This window comes from Jaculus jaculus, chromosome 8 (genome assembly GCF_020740685.1).
Source record: "Jaculus jaculus isolate mJacJac1 chromosome 8, mJacJac1.mat.Y.cur, whole genome shotgun sequence".
Lineage (NCBI taxonomy): Eukaryota > Metazoa > Chordata > Mammalia > Rodentia > Dipodidae > Jaculus > Jaculus jaculus.
In genome coordinates, this window is record NC_059109.1 from 77,248,314 (window position 1) to 77,265,722 (window position 17,409).

The 17,409-nt window shown below is 42.6% G+C and overlaps 1 protein-coding gene across 5 annotated transcripts in view; it reads right to left on the bottom strand.

Moving 5' to 3' along the window:
• Positions 1 to 17,409, bottom strand: part of Glt1d1 (glycosyltransferase 1 domain containing 1) — a 173,962-nt gene that overhangs the window by 13,824 nt on the left and 142,729 nt on the right. For 2 of the 5 annotated variants that reach the window (XM_045155691.1, XM_045155690.1), the window contains one exon: positions 7,935 to 8,771. The exons of 1 other annotated variant lie outside the window; for it this stretch is intronic. In XM_045155691.1, the coding sequence (XP_045011626.1) occupies positions 8,607 to 8,771 (165 nt within the window). In that variant the 3' untranslated portion in view covers positions 7,935 to 8,606. Of the gene's footprint in view, positions 1 to 7,934; positions 8,772 to 14,526; positions 16,308 to 17,409 lie in introns of those variants that run through there. 2 more of the 5 variants (XM_045155694.1, XR_006638471.1) reach the window with 2 other exon arrangements.

Genomic DNA, 17,409 nt, shown 5'->3' on the forward strand with positions numbered 1-17,409 from the left:
AGGAATGAAAGCTTTTAACACCTTTCTCAACTTTGTGCATTCTATGACATTTTATTTCTTCTTCCAAGCTTCAGACTACTAGAGAAGAGTTCTCTTTGCCTATCTTGGATCAACGGTTCATTCCTGACCCAACCAATGGTGGCTGGAAGCATATGTCTACATTATTTTGATATCTGTCTCTTCCTCTCTCTGTCTGTCTCTCTCTCCCTCTCTCTCTCTGTCTCTCTCTCTTTTGAGGTAGAGTCTCACTCTACCTCTGCCTCCCAAATGTTAGGATTAAAGGCATGTGCCACCACCATTCCCTAGCTATACCTCTTGATTTATTATCATTCAACCCTGCTGTGAATTCTGTAAAATTAAATGGTAAAATGATTTCTACTAATCCTCAATGCAAATGCTTCACTGCTGGACAGTATAGTGAGAATGGTCTCATTGGGTCATCTCTGAGGATGTAACTGGGCATAGAGCCACTCATGTCTTGGAACTTTATTTAAACCAGATGTGTTTCTCTACCAGCTTGCACACTTGTGTGTAAAATGAACTTCACATGACTCCATTTGTATAAGGATGATGTTAACATTTGGAAATTCTATTTGTGACCTATTACTCATGCCACCACCCTGTGTGTCAGGGCAGTGCATTGAGGCAGTCACACCACACAGCACTGACTGTGTTCTTTCCTTCATGCACTAATATGAAGATATTAGTGAGAGGCAGGGAAGAACCCCTGAATTCTGTCTACGTGCAACCAGGCATCCAATGGGGAAAGAGCCTACTTCCACCATGTAATTTCTCTAAATGAAGTTCAGAAACATTTTCCATTAACAAAATCCACTGGATTATTTTTAAACTATCTCAGGTAAGAGTAAGGCAATGTAGTATGTGCATGATTTTGCACGGTAGACACTAATTTCTTCAGCTAACCACTTATGTGTATTACCTTTCTTACAGTGTGTCCCTGGAGCCTCTTTTCTTTCCAAGCCAACAGTTAAAGTGCATACACACTTGAGGTCTTCTGGACAGCTTCCAATAAATATCCAAACCTAGCATTCAACATTACAGCCTTCCTCTCTAGAAACCATACTCCACAATTCAAAGACTATGGTGTTCAGGATAGCATTTCCTCAGCCATAATGTTCTACCAAAATCAAAAGCCAAGAACTTGTCTTTTATCAGGACAGGCAATGCCAGCCTCCACCCCCAAATGTACCTTCAACAAAATACATTAGCACTTAGTGATAAAAACACGGGAGAAACTAGGGATGGAGATCATATTGCAATATAATAAAAGCTAAATATAAAATTTCTAAGGCTCAGATAATACAAAATGGAGAAAAACTGAGTTCCCATTAAGATTGGGAACAAGATAGGGGTGCCCACTCTCACTACTGCTATTCAGCATAGTAGTACTAGAAGTCCTAGCCTAGGCGATAAAACAGGAGAAAGATATAAAAGGAATATAAATTGAAAAGAAAGAAGTCAAATAAGCCCCATTTGCAGATGACATGTTCCTATATGTCAGTGAATTGAAAGACTCTATCAAAAAGCTTCTAAAGGTGACAAATTCCTTCAAGCAAAGTGGCAGGATACAAAATCAACATACAAAAATCAGTCATCTTCCTATACACCAAAGACAAACATATGGATTAAGAAATCAGAAAGCCAGGCACAGTGGCACACGCCTTTAATCCCAGCACTTAGGAGGTAGAGGTAGGAGGGTCACCGTGAGTTCAACGCCACCCTGAGATTAAACAGAAATTTCCAGCTCAGCCTGAGCTAGAGTGAAACCCTATTGTGAAAAAACAAAAAACAAAAAACAAAAAAAAAAACAAAGAAGAAGAAAAAAGAAATCAGAGAAGTTGTCCTATTTTCAATATACACAAAAAATTAAATATCTTGAAATAACATAACCAAGGAAATGAAATACCTATACAATGAAAACATAAAAAATAACATTCAAGAAAGAAACTGAGGAGGACATGAGAAGATATAAATACCTTCCATACTCCTGGGTAGGTAGAATTAATATTGTGAAAATGTAATTCTACCAAAAGCAAGATACAGATTCACCACAATACAAAGAAAAATTCTAGCATCATTTTTCACAGAGATAGAAAAAATAATCTCAAAATCAGATGGAACTGCAGAAAGGCCTCATATATCCTAAAAATATCCTCAGAAAAATAAACAACTATAGAAGTGTTGTCATACTCAATTTCAAGTTATACTACAAAGCCATGTTAATAAAACAGCATTATACTGGCATAAAAACATACATATAGGTCAATGGAGCAGAATAGAAGACCCAACCCTTAGTTCAAGCAGCTATAGCTACCCGATCTTTAACAACGGAGCCAACAATGTACACTGGAAAAAAGACAGCATTTTCAACAAGTGGTGCTGGAGATATTGGATGACCACATGTAGAAAAATGAAACTAGACCCACTCATCTCACCATGCACAAAAATCAACTCCAAGTGGATTAAGGACCTCAATATAAGACCTGAAACTCTTAAATAATGGGAAGAAAAAATAGGGAGAACTCTCCATGATACAGGAGTGGGAAAAGACATCATGAATAAGACCCCAATAGCCAAGGCAATTAAAAAATCACTCATCCAGTGGGATCTTATGAAACTAAAAAGCTATTGCATAGACAAAGACACAGGTTACCCACAGAATGGGAGAAAATCTTCACCAGCTATATGTCTGACAGATCCTAATATCTAGAATCTACAATGAGCTCAAAAAACTAAGCCATAAAAAAAATCAAACAATCCACTCAAAAAACAAAATGGAGCAGAGAACTGAATAGAGAATTCCCAAAGGAATACAAATGGCCAGTACTTACATGTCCAACACTTTTAACCATCAGGAAATGAAAATTAAAACAACAATGAGATTGTACCTTACTCCAGTCAGGATGGAAATCATTTATAAAAAAAAAAAAATCAAAAAAAAAAACAGGGCTGGAAAGATGGCTTGATAGTTAAAGTACATGCCTGTGAAGCCCGGGGATCCAGGTTTAGTTACCTAGAACCCATGTAAGCCAGATGTCCATGGTAACACATGCATCTGGAGTTTGTCGGCAATGGCTAGGCCTTGGTATGCCCCCCCCTCTCATACACACACACACACACACACACACACACACACACACACAAATAAATAAAATATTAAAAATATCAAATGACAATAAATGTTGGCAAGGATGTGGGGAAAGAGGAACCTTCATTCACTGCTGGTGAGAGTGCAAATTTGTACAGTGACTATGGAAATTCCTGAAAAAGATGAAAATAGATCTACCATCTGACCCAGCTATTCCTCTCCAGGGCATTTACTCTAAGGAGTCCACTCTTTAATTCAGAGATACTTGCTCAACCATATTTGTATCTGCTCTATTCACAACAGCTAAGAATTGAAATTAACCCAGCCCATTGACTGACAAATGGATAATGATGATATAATACATATACAGAATGGAATTCTACTTAGCAGTAAGGAAAAATGAAGTAATGAAATTATCAGGAAAATGAATGGGCTTGGAAAAAATCATCCCAAGCAAAGTTATGCAGTCTAAGAAAGACAAAAGCCACATGTTTTCTCTCATATGTGGCTCCTAAAATAGACCAGCTGAAGAGGAGGGCAAGGCAGTAAGCATTAAGACTATAAGTATAGAACTAGAAAAAGACTAGAAAAGTAAAAACAGAGAGGAAGGGAAGGAGGTGTTACCAGAAAACCTAGTTAAGGGAAACAATATGGAAAGGTAGAAGGGTTGGGACAAGGGAGGGTGGGAAGGGGCAATACACAAAACTAAAGACTATAGTAGTTAGTTCATTAGGTACCTTCCTCCCAGATCACAGTATTCAAGATATAACCACCAATTACAAGAGCCAGTCAGACCAGACTGATATGCCCAGCAGAATGTCAAGAAAGCTTAATCCTAAAATCATTGGTTCTGGCTTGTGTATCCCAAGACAGGAACTGGATTACCCCCTATAGTGAGTAGTTGGCCAGAGAGATGCATGAATTCTCCAAAACAATGTTGACCATTGCCAAGCTCTTGGTTACGTAAGAGAGCTAAAAGGTAAGACCTTATTGCTGAAGACACCACAGGCTGCCATCTCAGGATACTGAGAGAACATGTGGTAACAGAGAGGCAAACCAATCCTCTTCTGGCAAACCCTCATGGTGCTGGAAAGTGCTATGGGAGTGACTATGTGACAATTGTCACCAGCAGCATGAATAAGCTTGAGTACATACAAACTATGCATTCCACTACCCATACAAGAAATACACACACACACACACACACACACACACACACACACACACAAGCACAAGCACATGTGAAGTATTGGCACACAGCCTCTGTAGGTAACCAACTGCTCTCTAATTGGACATGAGGCCCATTCAGTGGGAGAGAACTCATAACTGATACTGGGAATCAACTCAGTGTCCCACAGGCAAGAAGCTCACAGCCACCAGAGAAGCCTCTGTTGCTCTCTGGACAACTTGAGTGGGAATTCTCATCAAAATGTCTCTTAAAATTATATTCCTATACCTCTTAATCACAGCTCTCACCCTTGGTTGAAGGATCTGCTTTATTTTACAGATGGCAGAGAATACTGGGGAGATCAGGATCCATCAATTCAACAAGAAAAGACCACTGACTTTTCTACCATTAGATGTGCAACCACTACCACATTCACCAGGGTCCAGAGGAATCTGCAGAGGAAGCTGTGATGAATACTGCTCCCAATGCTACCTTGACAACTGTCTCCAGGAAATAGCAACAAACATGGTGAACTGAAACACAGCATAACAGAAATACAGAGCCAAGGGCTGAAGAGATTGCTTAGTGGGTTAAAGGCACTTGCCTGCAAAGCCTGATAGCCTGGTTTTGATTCCCCAGTACCCATGTAAAGCCAGGTGCACAAAGTGCCACATGCCTTTGGAGTTCATCTGAAATGGCAGGAGGACCAGTCACATCCATTCTCTCTCTCTCTTCCCAATAAATAAATAGAATAACTTTTTAAAAAAGAAATACAAAGTCTACATAGAACTCAACACTAAAAACAAACTGCTAACACTCCTGCCAAGGTTCAGAGACTGTTGTGGAAGAGGGGACATGAAGACTTTAAGAAGCACCAAGTGGGGAGATATATCTTGAGGCATAGCCCTCCCCCACAAGAGACTGACTATGGCCATAATTATCTCACAGTGAACACCAAATACCCTACTGAGGAAAGCCCTCAGGGAAATGGGGATCTGGGGTAAAGAGACACAAGACTATGACCTGTGTAAAATGTACACATTTTTATAAATTGAAAAAAGCATAATAAATAATTTAAATTTTTTAAAGAGTAGTTATGTTCAGTTCATTAAAAACATGAGGACTGAAAGATGGTTCAGTGAATAAAACACTCATCACTCAAACCCAAGTACCCAGACTCGATTCCCACACTTCACATAGAATGCTGGAAGCCATGGGGAGCACAAGTGCAGCAAAGAAGGGCAGCAGAGAAAAATAGAGAGGAGCGCAGCCTCAAATGAGGAGGAAACATGAGGACCGACCTGAAAGTTGTCTTGTGATCTCGCATGTGTTCCATAACACACACGCACCTGCTCTCACACATACATGAACACACACACATACACACACACACACAATTAGAAAATGGGACCAGGGAGATGGCGCAGCAGGTAAGAGAGATTGTCATACAAATGTGAGGGACTGAGAAGGCCTGAGTTAGATCCACAACACCCATATAAAAAGCAAAATGTAGGGCTGGAGAGATTCCTTAGTGGTTAAGGTGCTTGCCTGTAAAGCCAAAGGACCGAGGTTCAATTCCCCAGGACCCACATAAGCCAGATGAACAAGGTGGCGCACATATCTGGAGCTCATTTGCAGCAGTTGAAGGCCCTAGCATTCTCTTGCTCTAGCTGCCTCCATCTCTCAAATAAGTAAATATTTTTTTAAAAAGCCAAGTGTGACCACATGCCACTGTAGCACCAGCCCTGTGGGGTGCAGAGATTGGGAAATCACTGGTGTTCACTGGATAACCAGTCTGGCTCCAGCTTCTGTGAGAGATTGTTTCAAGGAAACAATGTGGAAAAGCCATAGGACATCTGATGTTCTCTGGCTTCTGCATGCATGCACACAGGTTGTATACATGTGCACTATGCATACACTATGTGTATAATACCCCATCACACATAGTAGACACTGCATACACAGCAAAAATTTTAATAATCCTATTGTATTTAACTCTCACTAATCAAAATCCCTGCCATGCTACTTTTCAACGAACAGTGATTCACATGGTGTAACATCAGGTAAAGTGGGTAGGATAGGGACAGATGGATGTGTTCCATCCCTTCCAGCCCTATGGCTCAGTCTAGAGTTAGAGCTTCCATTCCCTCAACTCCAGGATCATGAGGTGATTAATTAATTGAAACAGTATGGCACTGTCACAAAACACAAATCCAGACTCAGCGAGGAAGAAGAGTCTCACAGGGAGGAGGAAAGGCTAGCTTGAGAACCCATGGCTGTAATACCTGAGTCATATAAAATGGGTCTTCTCTCCTGAGGAGGCAGCAGGAAGCTTAAAGGAATGGGGCACTGAAGTAGCTGGACACAAGGCCAACTGGGCCTCAGATCTGAAGGTGGTACCCCAAGGAGTATCTGCTGGGGGCTTCAAATGCTTTCTGCAGGGTGAGGAGCAGGCAGGGCCAGGGCAGGAGGACAGCATGAACTGATAAATGGAATAGCAGATTAGCACATCCCCAATAAGGAAAGACTGGAAACATGGAGGGGTGCATCAGGCCCTGTCACAGGTGAAGTTGGACAAGGGGTATCTGTGAGTCCTATCCAAGTCACATAGGGAAAGGGACCTTCAAATGATCCATTTTGCAGAGGAACAGGAAATTTGTTGAGCCTGGATTACTGGGTTTGGGTGCAGTTTACCATTGCTGTTACTGACACCGTGCCTGGAAGATCTGGTGTTCAGTGTATTTGCTTTAATTGACAGAATCAGAGCAACAGTCATAGTCAACAGACTGTAAGTCATACATGCATAAGTACAGCTGCTTTGGAAGTCATCTTGACTAACCATAAGAATACTAAGGCTTTAAATACATCAGACATCAGGGAGGAGCAAGGCAGGCACAGCCAGACAAACCCAAAACCTCCATAGCCTGAAATCTAGTGGAGCTCACACTCCAAAGGCAATCTTTCCCAGGTATCTGTGAATTTGAGAATGTGCACCAAATACTGAGTCAGAAATCTAGTCTCATCTACTGCTTGATCCCTTGCTTTGTGGCCTCTTGCAAATGTCTGGCTGTTCTCTGAGGGAATATTGGCTCAATATTGCACAAGAGAGTAAGGCAAGGCTGCTGATGGTGACCTAAAGACCCTGCCATGGTAGAGTGTGACTCCCCGAGACTGGAAGCTTTCCTATGCACACAGCATGTTTTGGGGACATCTGACTCCCCGAGACTGGAGGCTTTCCAATGAACACAATTGGCTTGGAAGATGCTGACTGTTCAATATAGGAGACTGTCCACCGTGCTTCATTGTTGCGACCACCTCGACCAGCAAGAATGATGCGACCCGAGAGCTCTTCTTTAAGCAGTTTATTCAGGAACCTTGAACAATCTTCTGACCCCAGGGAGAGCCAACCCACAAGCTTAGTAGTCCTGCGCTAGCCAACCCTAGAGAGCCACGTGGCCCATGCAGATAGGTCCACGATTAAGGAAGCAGAATTAGTTAAGCAGCCTCAGCCAAGTAAGGACTTGTTTATCCCAGAGAGCACTCGCTATCGGGCTAGCAGAAGGCGGAAGCCAATGCCATCTTTAGGGCACAGCACATTGCAGCTCTCCACAGTTCCCCCTTTTTGTTTTAAACGAAACAGGTGAGAGTAGAGGTCTGAGCTCTGTAGTGAAATCCAGTACCGATTTTTCCAGAGGCGGGAGTAAGGATGGATATTATGGGGAAAGGACGGTACTAATCCGCTTTCTCTCAGACATGCTCTCCTCTAGGCTGCTAAGTGCAGGCGGCATACCTAGAGTGCAGTGCTTTGCCTCGCAACCTGAACATGCTGAGTATTCTAGTTCTTCATGACAGCAAGCCATGCATAAGGGGACTGTCCTGCCTCAATGGCTGTAAAGGCCTGAATAATCATAGCTGCATTCCATTGCTGTGTGGCCCTCATCTTGCATAGACACCACAGGCCCACCAAGAAGGCCAGCACCAGGAGACCAGCCATCGCTCCCAATAGCACCATGACAAAAGGGAGCCCACCTAGGCTGAGGGGGAACATCCATGCCATCTCCATAACTCCGAGGCCATCAACCACTAATCCAGGCGGCATTAACTGAAAATTGGCCTGGGCTCCAAGGGGCTTCTATACAGGCAGCAGACTGATTATAAAGCATCACACATGGGCTTATTTGACTAATATTACTTACCAGCAAAAAGCACAAACTTCCCACTAGTGGTACACTAACGTTGCCTTCAACAGGACTAATTTCCCCATCCAAGGGCAAATATGAGAGACCTAAACTTTTATTGCTAGCAAAAAAGCGAGGGAAAACTTGGGCATTATATTGAACCAGAAGAGGCTTTGGAAACACTGACAAGATCCCCCATCGAGGTTCCGCCTGAGTCAGGCTCCACCTCAGGCCTATCAGCATCCATAGCGGAAGGATCTTCATGTTGGACTTTTCTGGTCAGTCTCTCGGGCACCCAAACTGGATCCTGACGATCCTGCAGAAAAACACAAACAGACCCTCTCGTCCACGTCAATACAGGATCAGGGCCATGCCACATTCCCGTGAGCACATCTTTCCATTTAACATATCCTTTCAGGGATCCACCTTGACATTGATGATGATCTGTCACGGAAAGGCCATCCACGTCCAAATTTTAAAAATTAAGAGTAAAAAGAGCTAGAGATATTCTTTCCTTGGGGGTGCAGCCTTGCCCTATTTCCCCGTTTTGTTTTTGTAAGCATTCTTTTAAGGTGCGATGAGCACGTTCCACAATTCCTTGTCCTTGAGGATTATAGGGTAATCCATGATTAAGCTGTACCTCCATCTGTTTGCAGAAGGAGGTAAAAGTCTGAGCCGTGTAGGCTGGTCCATTATCTGTTTTTAGTTGTTGCAGCTTCCCCCATGCCACCCAGACTCCCAGGCAATGTTCTATGACATTGCGAGCTTTTTCTCCACTCAAGGGGGTAGCATAAATGACACCTGAACAGGTGTCCACAGAAACATGAACATATCTTAAAGTTCCAAATTCTGAAATATGTGTTACATCCATCTGCCAGATCTTAAGCGGCAACAACCCTCTAGGATTTACCCCTACACTGGGAGGATGATGGTGAATCACACATTGAGGGCAATCTAGAACTACCTGTCTGGCATCCGCTCGAGACAGATGAAATTTCATTTGTAAGGTCTTAGCGTTGACATGGAAAATCTGATGAAATTGTTTGGCTTGATCTAAAGACGAACTCAAAAAAATACATTCCATCCTGGTCCATTGGTCAACAACATCATTTCCTTTACTTAATGGTCCAGGCAATCCTGTATGTGCTCTAATATGTTGAATATAAAAGCAATGTTTTCTATGCCAAATCAAATTTTGTAACTCTTGTAATAAGGCATATACAGTACTGTTATTCTTCATAGGGACTGCTATTTCTAAAATTTTTACTGCATTAACTACATATGCTGAATCTGAAATTAAATTAAATGCAAATTGACAATTTTTAAACACTTCTAACATGATTTTCAATTCCACAATTTGAGGAGAGCCTGGTTGAAACTGGCATAACACAGGTTCCTGCTTCTCTTCCATATAAGCCCCACAACCTGTCTTTGAACCATCAGTAAATACATTTGGTGCTCCCTTAAGGGGAGATATGGAGGTGATTTTAGGAAAGATTACAGGATGTTCCTTGAAAAATGATAATAAAGGATGTTTTGGATAATGATTATCTATCACTCCATCAAAACTACACTGTGAAATTGCCCAATCATCTACAGTGCCACATAAGATCTTAATTTGATGACTAGAATAGGGCACTATAATCATGGCAGGAGCAACTCCAAAAAACTGCAAACATTGTTGTATACCATTTAAAGCTAGAGAAGCAACCGCAGTGGGATAATGTTCTGTGGATTTAACTGGGGAAACTTTTGGATATATCCATAGTAATGGTCCATCCTGCCATAATAAACCTGTAGGTTGATTATAGGTGGAAAATATACATAATGTAATGGGCTTACCTTCTTGTCATCTTTGTAAAAAGGCACTTTGTAACCTTTCTTCAACCTTCTGTAAGGCTTGTCTAGCTTCTTCTGTTAATTGTCTAGGAGAATCCAGTGCCGAATCACCCACCAATATATTATAAAGCGGCCTTAATTCATAATTTGGCAACTTTAAATAACTTTGGACCCAATTAATGTCTCCCAATAATTTTTGAAAATCATTTAAGGTTTTTAAATTATCTTTTCTCAAATCAACCTTTTGTGGGACTATTTGATTTTTATTAATTTTGGCTCCTAAGTAATTCACAACCTCATCCTTTTGTACCTTCTCAGGAGCAATATATAGGCCTTTCTTCTTTAACAATTCGATTAATTTTATATATGAATTATCTAAAACCTTTTCATCTTTTTTTTTTTAAATTTATTTATTTGAGAGCGACAGACACAGAGAGAGAGACAGATAGAGGGAGAGAGAATGGGCGCGCCAGGGCTTCCAGCCTCTGCAAACGAACTCCAGACGCGTGTGCCCCCTTGTGCATCTGGCTAACGTGGGACCTGGGGAACCGAGCCTCGAACCAGGGTTCTTAGCTTCACAGGCAAGCGCTTAACCGCTAAGCCATCTCTCCAGCCCCCTTTTCATCTTTTGCAGCAAGCAAAATGTCATCCATATAATGGACACATTTAATTGCGGGAAACTCCTGCCTTAAAGGTTGGATGGCGGAACCTACATACAATTGACACATGGTAGGACTATTAGCCATGCCCTGTGGTAAAACAACCCATTCATATCTTTGATCTGGTTCTTCATGATTGCATGATGGCATGGTAAATGCAAACCTTTCACTATCTTGTTGACACAGAGGAATGGAGAAAAAAACAATCTTTAATATCAATAACGACTATAGGCCAGGAAGCCGGCAATGATGATAACAACGGCAGCCCTCGTTGTACTGGGCCCATAATCTGCATTTGCTGATTAATAGCTCTCAAATCATGCAGCAAACACCATTTACCAGATTTCTTTTTAATCACAAATATGGGTGTATTCCATGGTGACACTGAAGGTTTTATATGTTTTAAAATTAACTGTTCTGCCACTAATTCCTTAGCAGCACTTAATTTTTCAGAGGAGAGTGGCCACTGAGGAACCCACACTGGCCCCTCTGTCTTCCAAGTGATGGGAATCCCTTCCTCAGCCCCTATGAAAAACCCAGACCTTGCCTGGAGCTTCTCTGTTGATTGGTAATTGGACTTTTACGTCCTTGCAGGTACTTCCCTATCCCATACCCTTGATGGTACCCCATATCCTGCATAATCTTTTGGGAAATTTCTGAGTATTCATTACTTAACTTAAAACCCATGTCTTTTAATAGGTCTCTTCCCCAAAGGGAAATACGAAGTTCTAGCACATATGGTTGCATGACCCCAGAATGTCCCTCCTGATCTTGCCATTTTAACTGTCTTGCACTCATATCTGGAGTTTTTGCATAACCTAGGCCTTGAAGAGTTTGAGAAGAAGCCTGTATTGGCCAATTGGATGGCCAGTCTCTTTTTGAAATAATACTTTTATCTGCCCCGTTATCCAGAAGCCCAAGAATTTCTTTGCCTTCAACCCTTAATTTTAATGTAGGTCTCTGCTCAAGATCCAGGGATAAAAATGTTAAATCATTCCCTGTGGACCCAAATCCTTTATCTCCTTTCTCTCGTAAATTAGTGGTACATCTTTCATCAAGGCTGGGTAAAATGAGTAACTGGGCTATACGATCTCCTGGGGAAATGGCCACAATCCCTCAAGGGGAAGACACCATGATCTTAACTACACCAGTAAAATCTGGATCAATCATGCCTGGATGAACTATCAGGCCTCGTAGGGCTGACAATGATCTTCCTAGCAACAAACCAACTGTACCCAGTGCTAGGGGTCTTTTAAAATCAGTATCCACCACCTGGACCCCCATGCGAGGAGTTAATACGAGTCTGATGGTGGCACGGAGGTCCAATCCTGCTGAGCCTGCAGTGGCTCTCCGCGGTCCCTCAGATGACGCAGGGTGGGACATCTCTCCACTTCCTGGTTGTTGTTCTGACTCTCTACTGCCCCATATATTTGCGGGCCCTGGTGGCGTGGGCCCCGCTGTCCATTTTTTGGACGGGCTCCACCATAACCTGGACTAAGAAGTTGCCCATTAATATCCTTCACAGATCGGCATTCATTAGCCCAGTGGTTCCCCTTTTTACATTTCAGACATAGCCCAGGCTGCTTGGGGCGTAGGCTGTTTCCTGTATTTGGTGTATTTTCCCTCTCAGGGCATTGCCTTTTAAGGTATCCCATCTTGCCACATCTAAAACAAGCCTTTGAACCTCCTCTCTTGTTTTGAGACAGCTGTACCACAGCCGCTGCAAGACCAGCATTTGTCAGGGGTCCTCCTAGTTCTCTACAAACTTTCATCCAAGCCTCCAGTCCCTTGCTCTTATATGGGGTAATAGCAGCTCTACATTCTTTTGTACATTTCTCATAAACTAACTGTTTTATAAGGGGCATAGCAGCATCAGGATCCCCAAAAATCCTTCCTGCTGCTTCTACCATTCTCGCCACAAAGTCAGAGAATGGCTCCATGGGTCCTTGTAAAATCTTAGTAAGATTACCACTGACTTCTCCTTTGTTCGGCAAGGATTTCCATGCCTTAATGGCAATCTGATTGACCTGTCCATAAACCTGTACAGGATATCCTGTCTGCTGGTTGGCAAACCTTCCCTGTCCTAGCAACATATTTCTGTCCCAGATGGGATTTCCATCCCTAGCATTGACAGCAGCCTGCTCTGTAGCAAATTCAATTGTAAAGGCTCTCCAATCTAAATATTGTCCTGGACTCAAGCAGGCTCGGGCTAGTCCACCCCAATCATTTGGGGTCATGCAGTGTCTGTTCAATGACTCTACTTAGGCTATGGTGAATGCAGCAGTTATGCCATATGTTCTGACTGACTCAGCTAGGGATTTGATGACCTTAAAATCAAGAGGCTCCTCATAGCGGTTACCCTGAGTATCTTGAAAAACTGGACAAGCAAGTTGTAGCTCTGATCTTACAGCTCGCCACACTTCCGGGCAAAAGGAATGTTCCTGAACCTCCCGAGGGAGCTGGGTTGCCCGACTCATCATACAATGGCGGAGCAGAAGGGGTCTTGTTCAGCTGTCCCGCCGTACTATCGGGCCCTGACTTTTCTTTTTCCTTCTTCTTATCCTTCAAAGAATGTCTTTCCATCCTCTCTACCAAAGCTTGCAGCTCCTCATCTGTATCAGAGCAGTCCGTGTCTGTTGCTTCCCTTTCTCCTGACTTCTCTGATCTTTCTTCCTTTAACATTTCTAAAGCTGTTTGTCCTTCCTCCACCGCTCTGCGGTACCTCTGGTCCTCGAGACAACGTCTAATCAGCTTCCAGATTGGTCTAACTCCTGCCTTTAAAGTTCCTTGATCCCAAGCGAAGTCCAGATCCCTCCCTAACTTATCCCAGCACGCGACCTTTAGGTTACCCGACATCGCAAACCAGGGGGTGACAGTATCTCACTCATTCAAAAATCTCTCTAGGGTACTTTTCTTAACTTTTAAATTCTTTGACAAAAGCAGCTCCTGAAGAGCCAAAAAAATTGGGTGCAAATGAGAAGCGCCCATAGTTACTTTTACCTTTAACTCTGCTCACTGGTCCGCAGTGACTTTACTTTCAGTTCGCTATCACCACGAACTCTTCTTCACTCTCTTTTTATCTACAGAGTAGAGCACAAGTTGTCGCTTCCCTGCGATCTTTATTGTCCCACCTTACCTTAGGGAACTTACCAGCACTGCCCTGACTGCAAAAAGTTCTGAGCCTCCTTCGCGACCACCTGGACCAGCAAGAATGACGTGACCCAAGAGCTATTCTTTAAGCAGTTTATTCAGGAACCTTGAACAATCTTCTGACCCCGGGGAGAGCCAACCCACAAGCTAAGTAGTCCTGTGCTAGCCAACCCTAGTGAGCCACGTGGCCCATGCAGATAGGTCCACGATTAAGGAAGCAGAATTAGTTAAGCAGCCTCAGCCAAATAAGGACTTGTTTATCCCAGAGAGCACTCACTATCGGGCTAGTGGAAGGCGGAGGCCAGTGCCATCTTTAGGGCGCGGCACATCACAGCTCTCCACACTTCATGGTTTCAGTCTCCCCTGCCAGAGGTCCCACAGAACTGAGGTTTTTCTTTGCTAAGAGTGATTTGGAAGTGAGCAGAATAGGATGATTTTTTTTTTTTTTTGAAAGACATCTCTCTCTGCTTGGATTCTTAAAAATTTTTTAGGTGTCTGAAAGGAGAGATGGATCATGCAATAATCTCCTTACTGGGGCAGGGAGTGCCACAGATAGAAAGGAAGTCATGCTTTTAACCTGGTTCTACCCCTAGCTTCTTCAGTGTTTATTTTTACAGAATCCCCTTGGAGTTTATGGAGATTCAGGATTCCAAGCAGCACCTTGGGTTGGGTTTGCGCTCTGTGAAACTCTTGAGGTTTCTCCCTGATCTTTGGTCCTAATGTCTTTGTAATAGCCAATCCACTCTGATTACATACTGTCAAGAAGGCTCCAGTAGTACACACAGCTTAGGAAACCCACAGAAAGCCATCCTGTGAAGTACAACATCATTTCCATGGATGTATCCACAGCCCTGAGAATGCCACTCCAGCAAGCACTTGTTGGGTGGAGGTGTGAATAATAAAGCAGACACCATTAACACAGAGTGGGTAAGCCCCACTGGAACACAAGGTCACCACCACAGTTCTTGCTAGACTCTATTCCTCTCAAAGAAAAGTGGTTTGCAAGACCAAGTTACCATTTTCAATCCAACTCAAAAACTCCAAACTCATGTGTGTGGGTTGCTTTTACTCACTGAGCCATCTCCCCAGTCCACATCATGAATGAGTTCAGTCAAAGTCTGGCTCATGGAACCCTTCAGAAAAGATCTCAATGCCCCTAGACCCTCCAATCCAAATTATAAGGTGCTAAGTTATTCAGGGCAGCCATGAGGACATTCAGAGGGAACAAGTGTATGTATATGATCAATACATCTAATTTCACTGTGTTTCACTTGATACAAAGGAGCATTTTGGACAGTGAAAACTCATGTACTCTCACTCTGGGTTTTTAACTTAGAAATGGCAAGATTTGAGGTAGAATCGATAAGTGAGCTGGCAGAGGACTTGAACTACAAATGGCACCTCAAGGAGAAGTGTCATGGGTTGCTTTAAAGGCTAAATTAAACCCAGCAGAAACGCTGTTCCTGACATTAAAGGTATTCAAAGTAGGGTGCCCGTGCCCTCCACCAGAATCTAAACCCAGCTTATGTTAATGACTGCTATATCATCCTAAATATGCATTCCCATTCTTTCTCAGTTACAGATCACTAACTTTCTACTGAGTCCTGGTGGCTCAGCACAGAATTTGCATTTCCTGGCTTCCCATTCAGCAGTGTGTGGCCATGAGATACAACCAAGGAGGAAGGGCACTTTGTTCCTGCTTTAGTTCTTCCTGTCTGGAAGCAGACACACTTCATATCATGAGCTTAGGGTCACTTACTGAGGGTGGAGGAAAAACAGAAGGTATGTGGATACCTGGCCCCATGAAGACAATAATTGAGCCTCTTTAGTGAGGGAAATCATGCACCTATCTTGGTTAGACCACAATGAGATTTTCTCCCTACTCTGATCAAACAGTAAGACCACAGTCCTCCCACACCTGGTAGCAACATGTAAAGTGTTTAAAACATTTACAATAGTAATATAATAGAAATGTACTAAGAAGTAGAATTGTTGAAAAAGAGGCAGGACATGCTTGGATTGGTGAAATGGAGTGCTATAGTTTGAGTGAGAAATGGATACATAGGCTCCGGTGTTTGAACACTTGGTCTGCAGCTGACAGCACTGTTTGGGGACATGGTGGAACTTTTGGTGGGACGTGTGATTAGTGGAAATGGGTCTTTGGGAGTGTTCCTTTGAGGGTGATGGCCGGGTCCAGTTTTCAGCTGTTTTGCAGGAAGCAAACAGAAAGATATGAATAACACACACTGCATACTCCAGCTTCCCCAGCTTGCATGCCTTCCCCATGGTGATGGGATTGAAGCTATGAGCCTCTCCTCTCTTCAGTTGCTTCAGTTAAGTATATTGTCAGTGACAAAAAAGGAACTGACACAGAGAGTTGTTTGAACCCCTGCTCTGCTAAGTCCTGGAAGCCTGAAGCTGGTGCCCCAGTAGTGTTCTTCACAGAGATAGAAAAAATGATCTCAAATTTCATATGGAAAGGCAGAAGGCCTCGCATATCCTAACATATCCTCTGCAAAAGAAATACCTCTGATGGCATCACTATACCTGATCTAAAGCTATACTACAAAGCCATGGTAATAAAAACAGCATGGTACTGGCATAAAAACAGGAGTATAGACCAATGGAATAGACTTGAGGACCTGGATTTTGGGTCAAGCAACTAACTATAGCTACTTGATATTCGACAAAGGCCCGAACAATACAGGCTGGAAAAAAGATAGCATCTTCAACAAATGGTGCTGGACAAATGGGATAACCACATGCAGGAAACTAAAACTTGATCCACACTTTTCACCATGCACTACATTCAAATCCAAATGGATCGAAGACCTCAACATAAAACCAGAAACTCGAATACTACTGGAAGAAAACTTAGGAAGTACTTTCCATGATATAGGAATGGAAAAAGACTTCCTGAACAAAACCCCAGTTCTTAAACAGTCACTCAACCAATGGGATCATATGAAGCTGAAGAGTTTCTTTACAGACAAGCATATAATAAGCAAAGCCAATAGAATACCCACAGATGGGAGAAAATATTTGCGGGTTATCCAACTGATAGAGGCCTAATCTCTAGAATCTACAAAGAGCTCAAAATTCTAAACAATAAGAAGACAAACACCCCACTCACAAAATGGGGCACAGAGCTGAACAGGCAGTTCACAGAGGAAGATATACAAATGGCAAACACACACTTAAGAAAATGTTCATCATCCCTAATCATCAGAGAAATGCAAATTAAAACAACTATGAGATTCCACCTTACACCAATAAGGATAGCCAACATCAAAAAATCAAATGAAA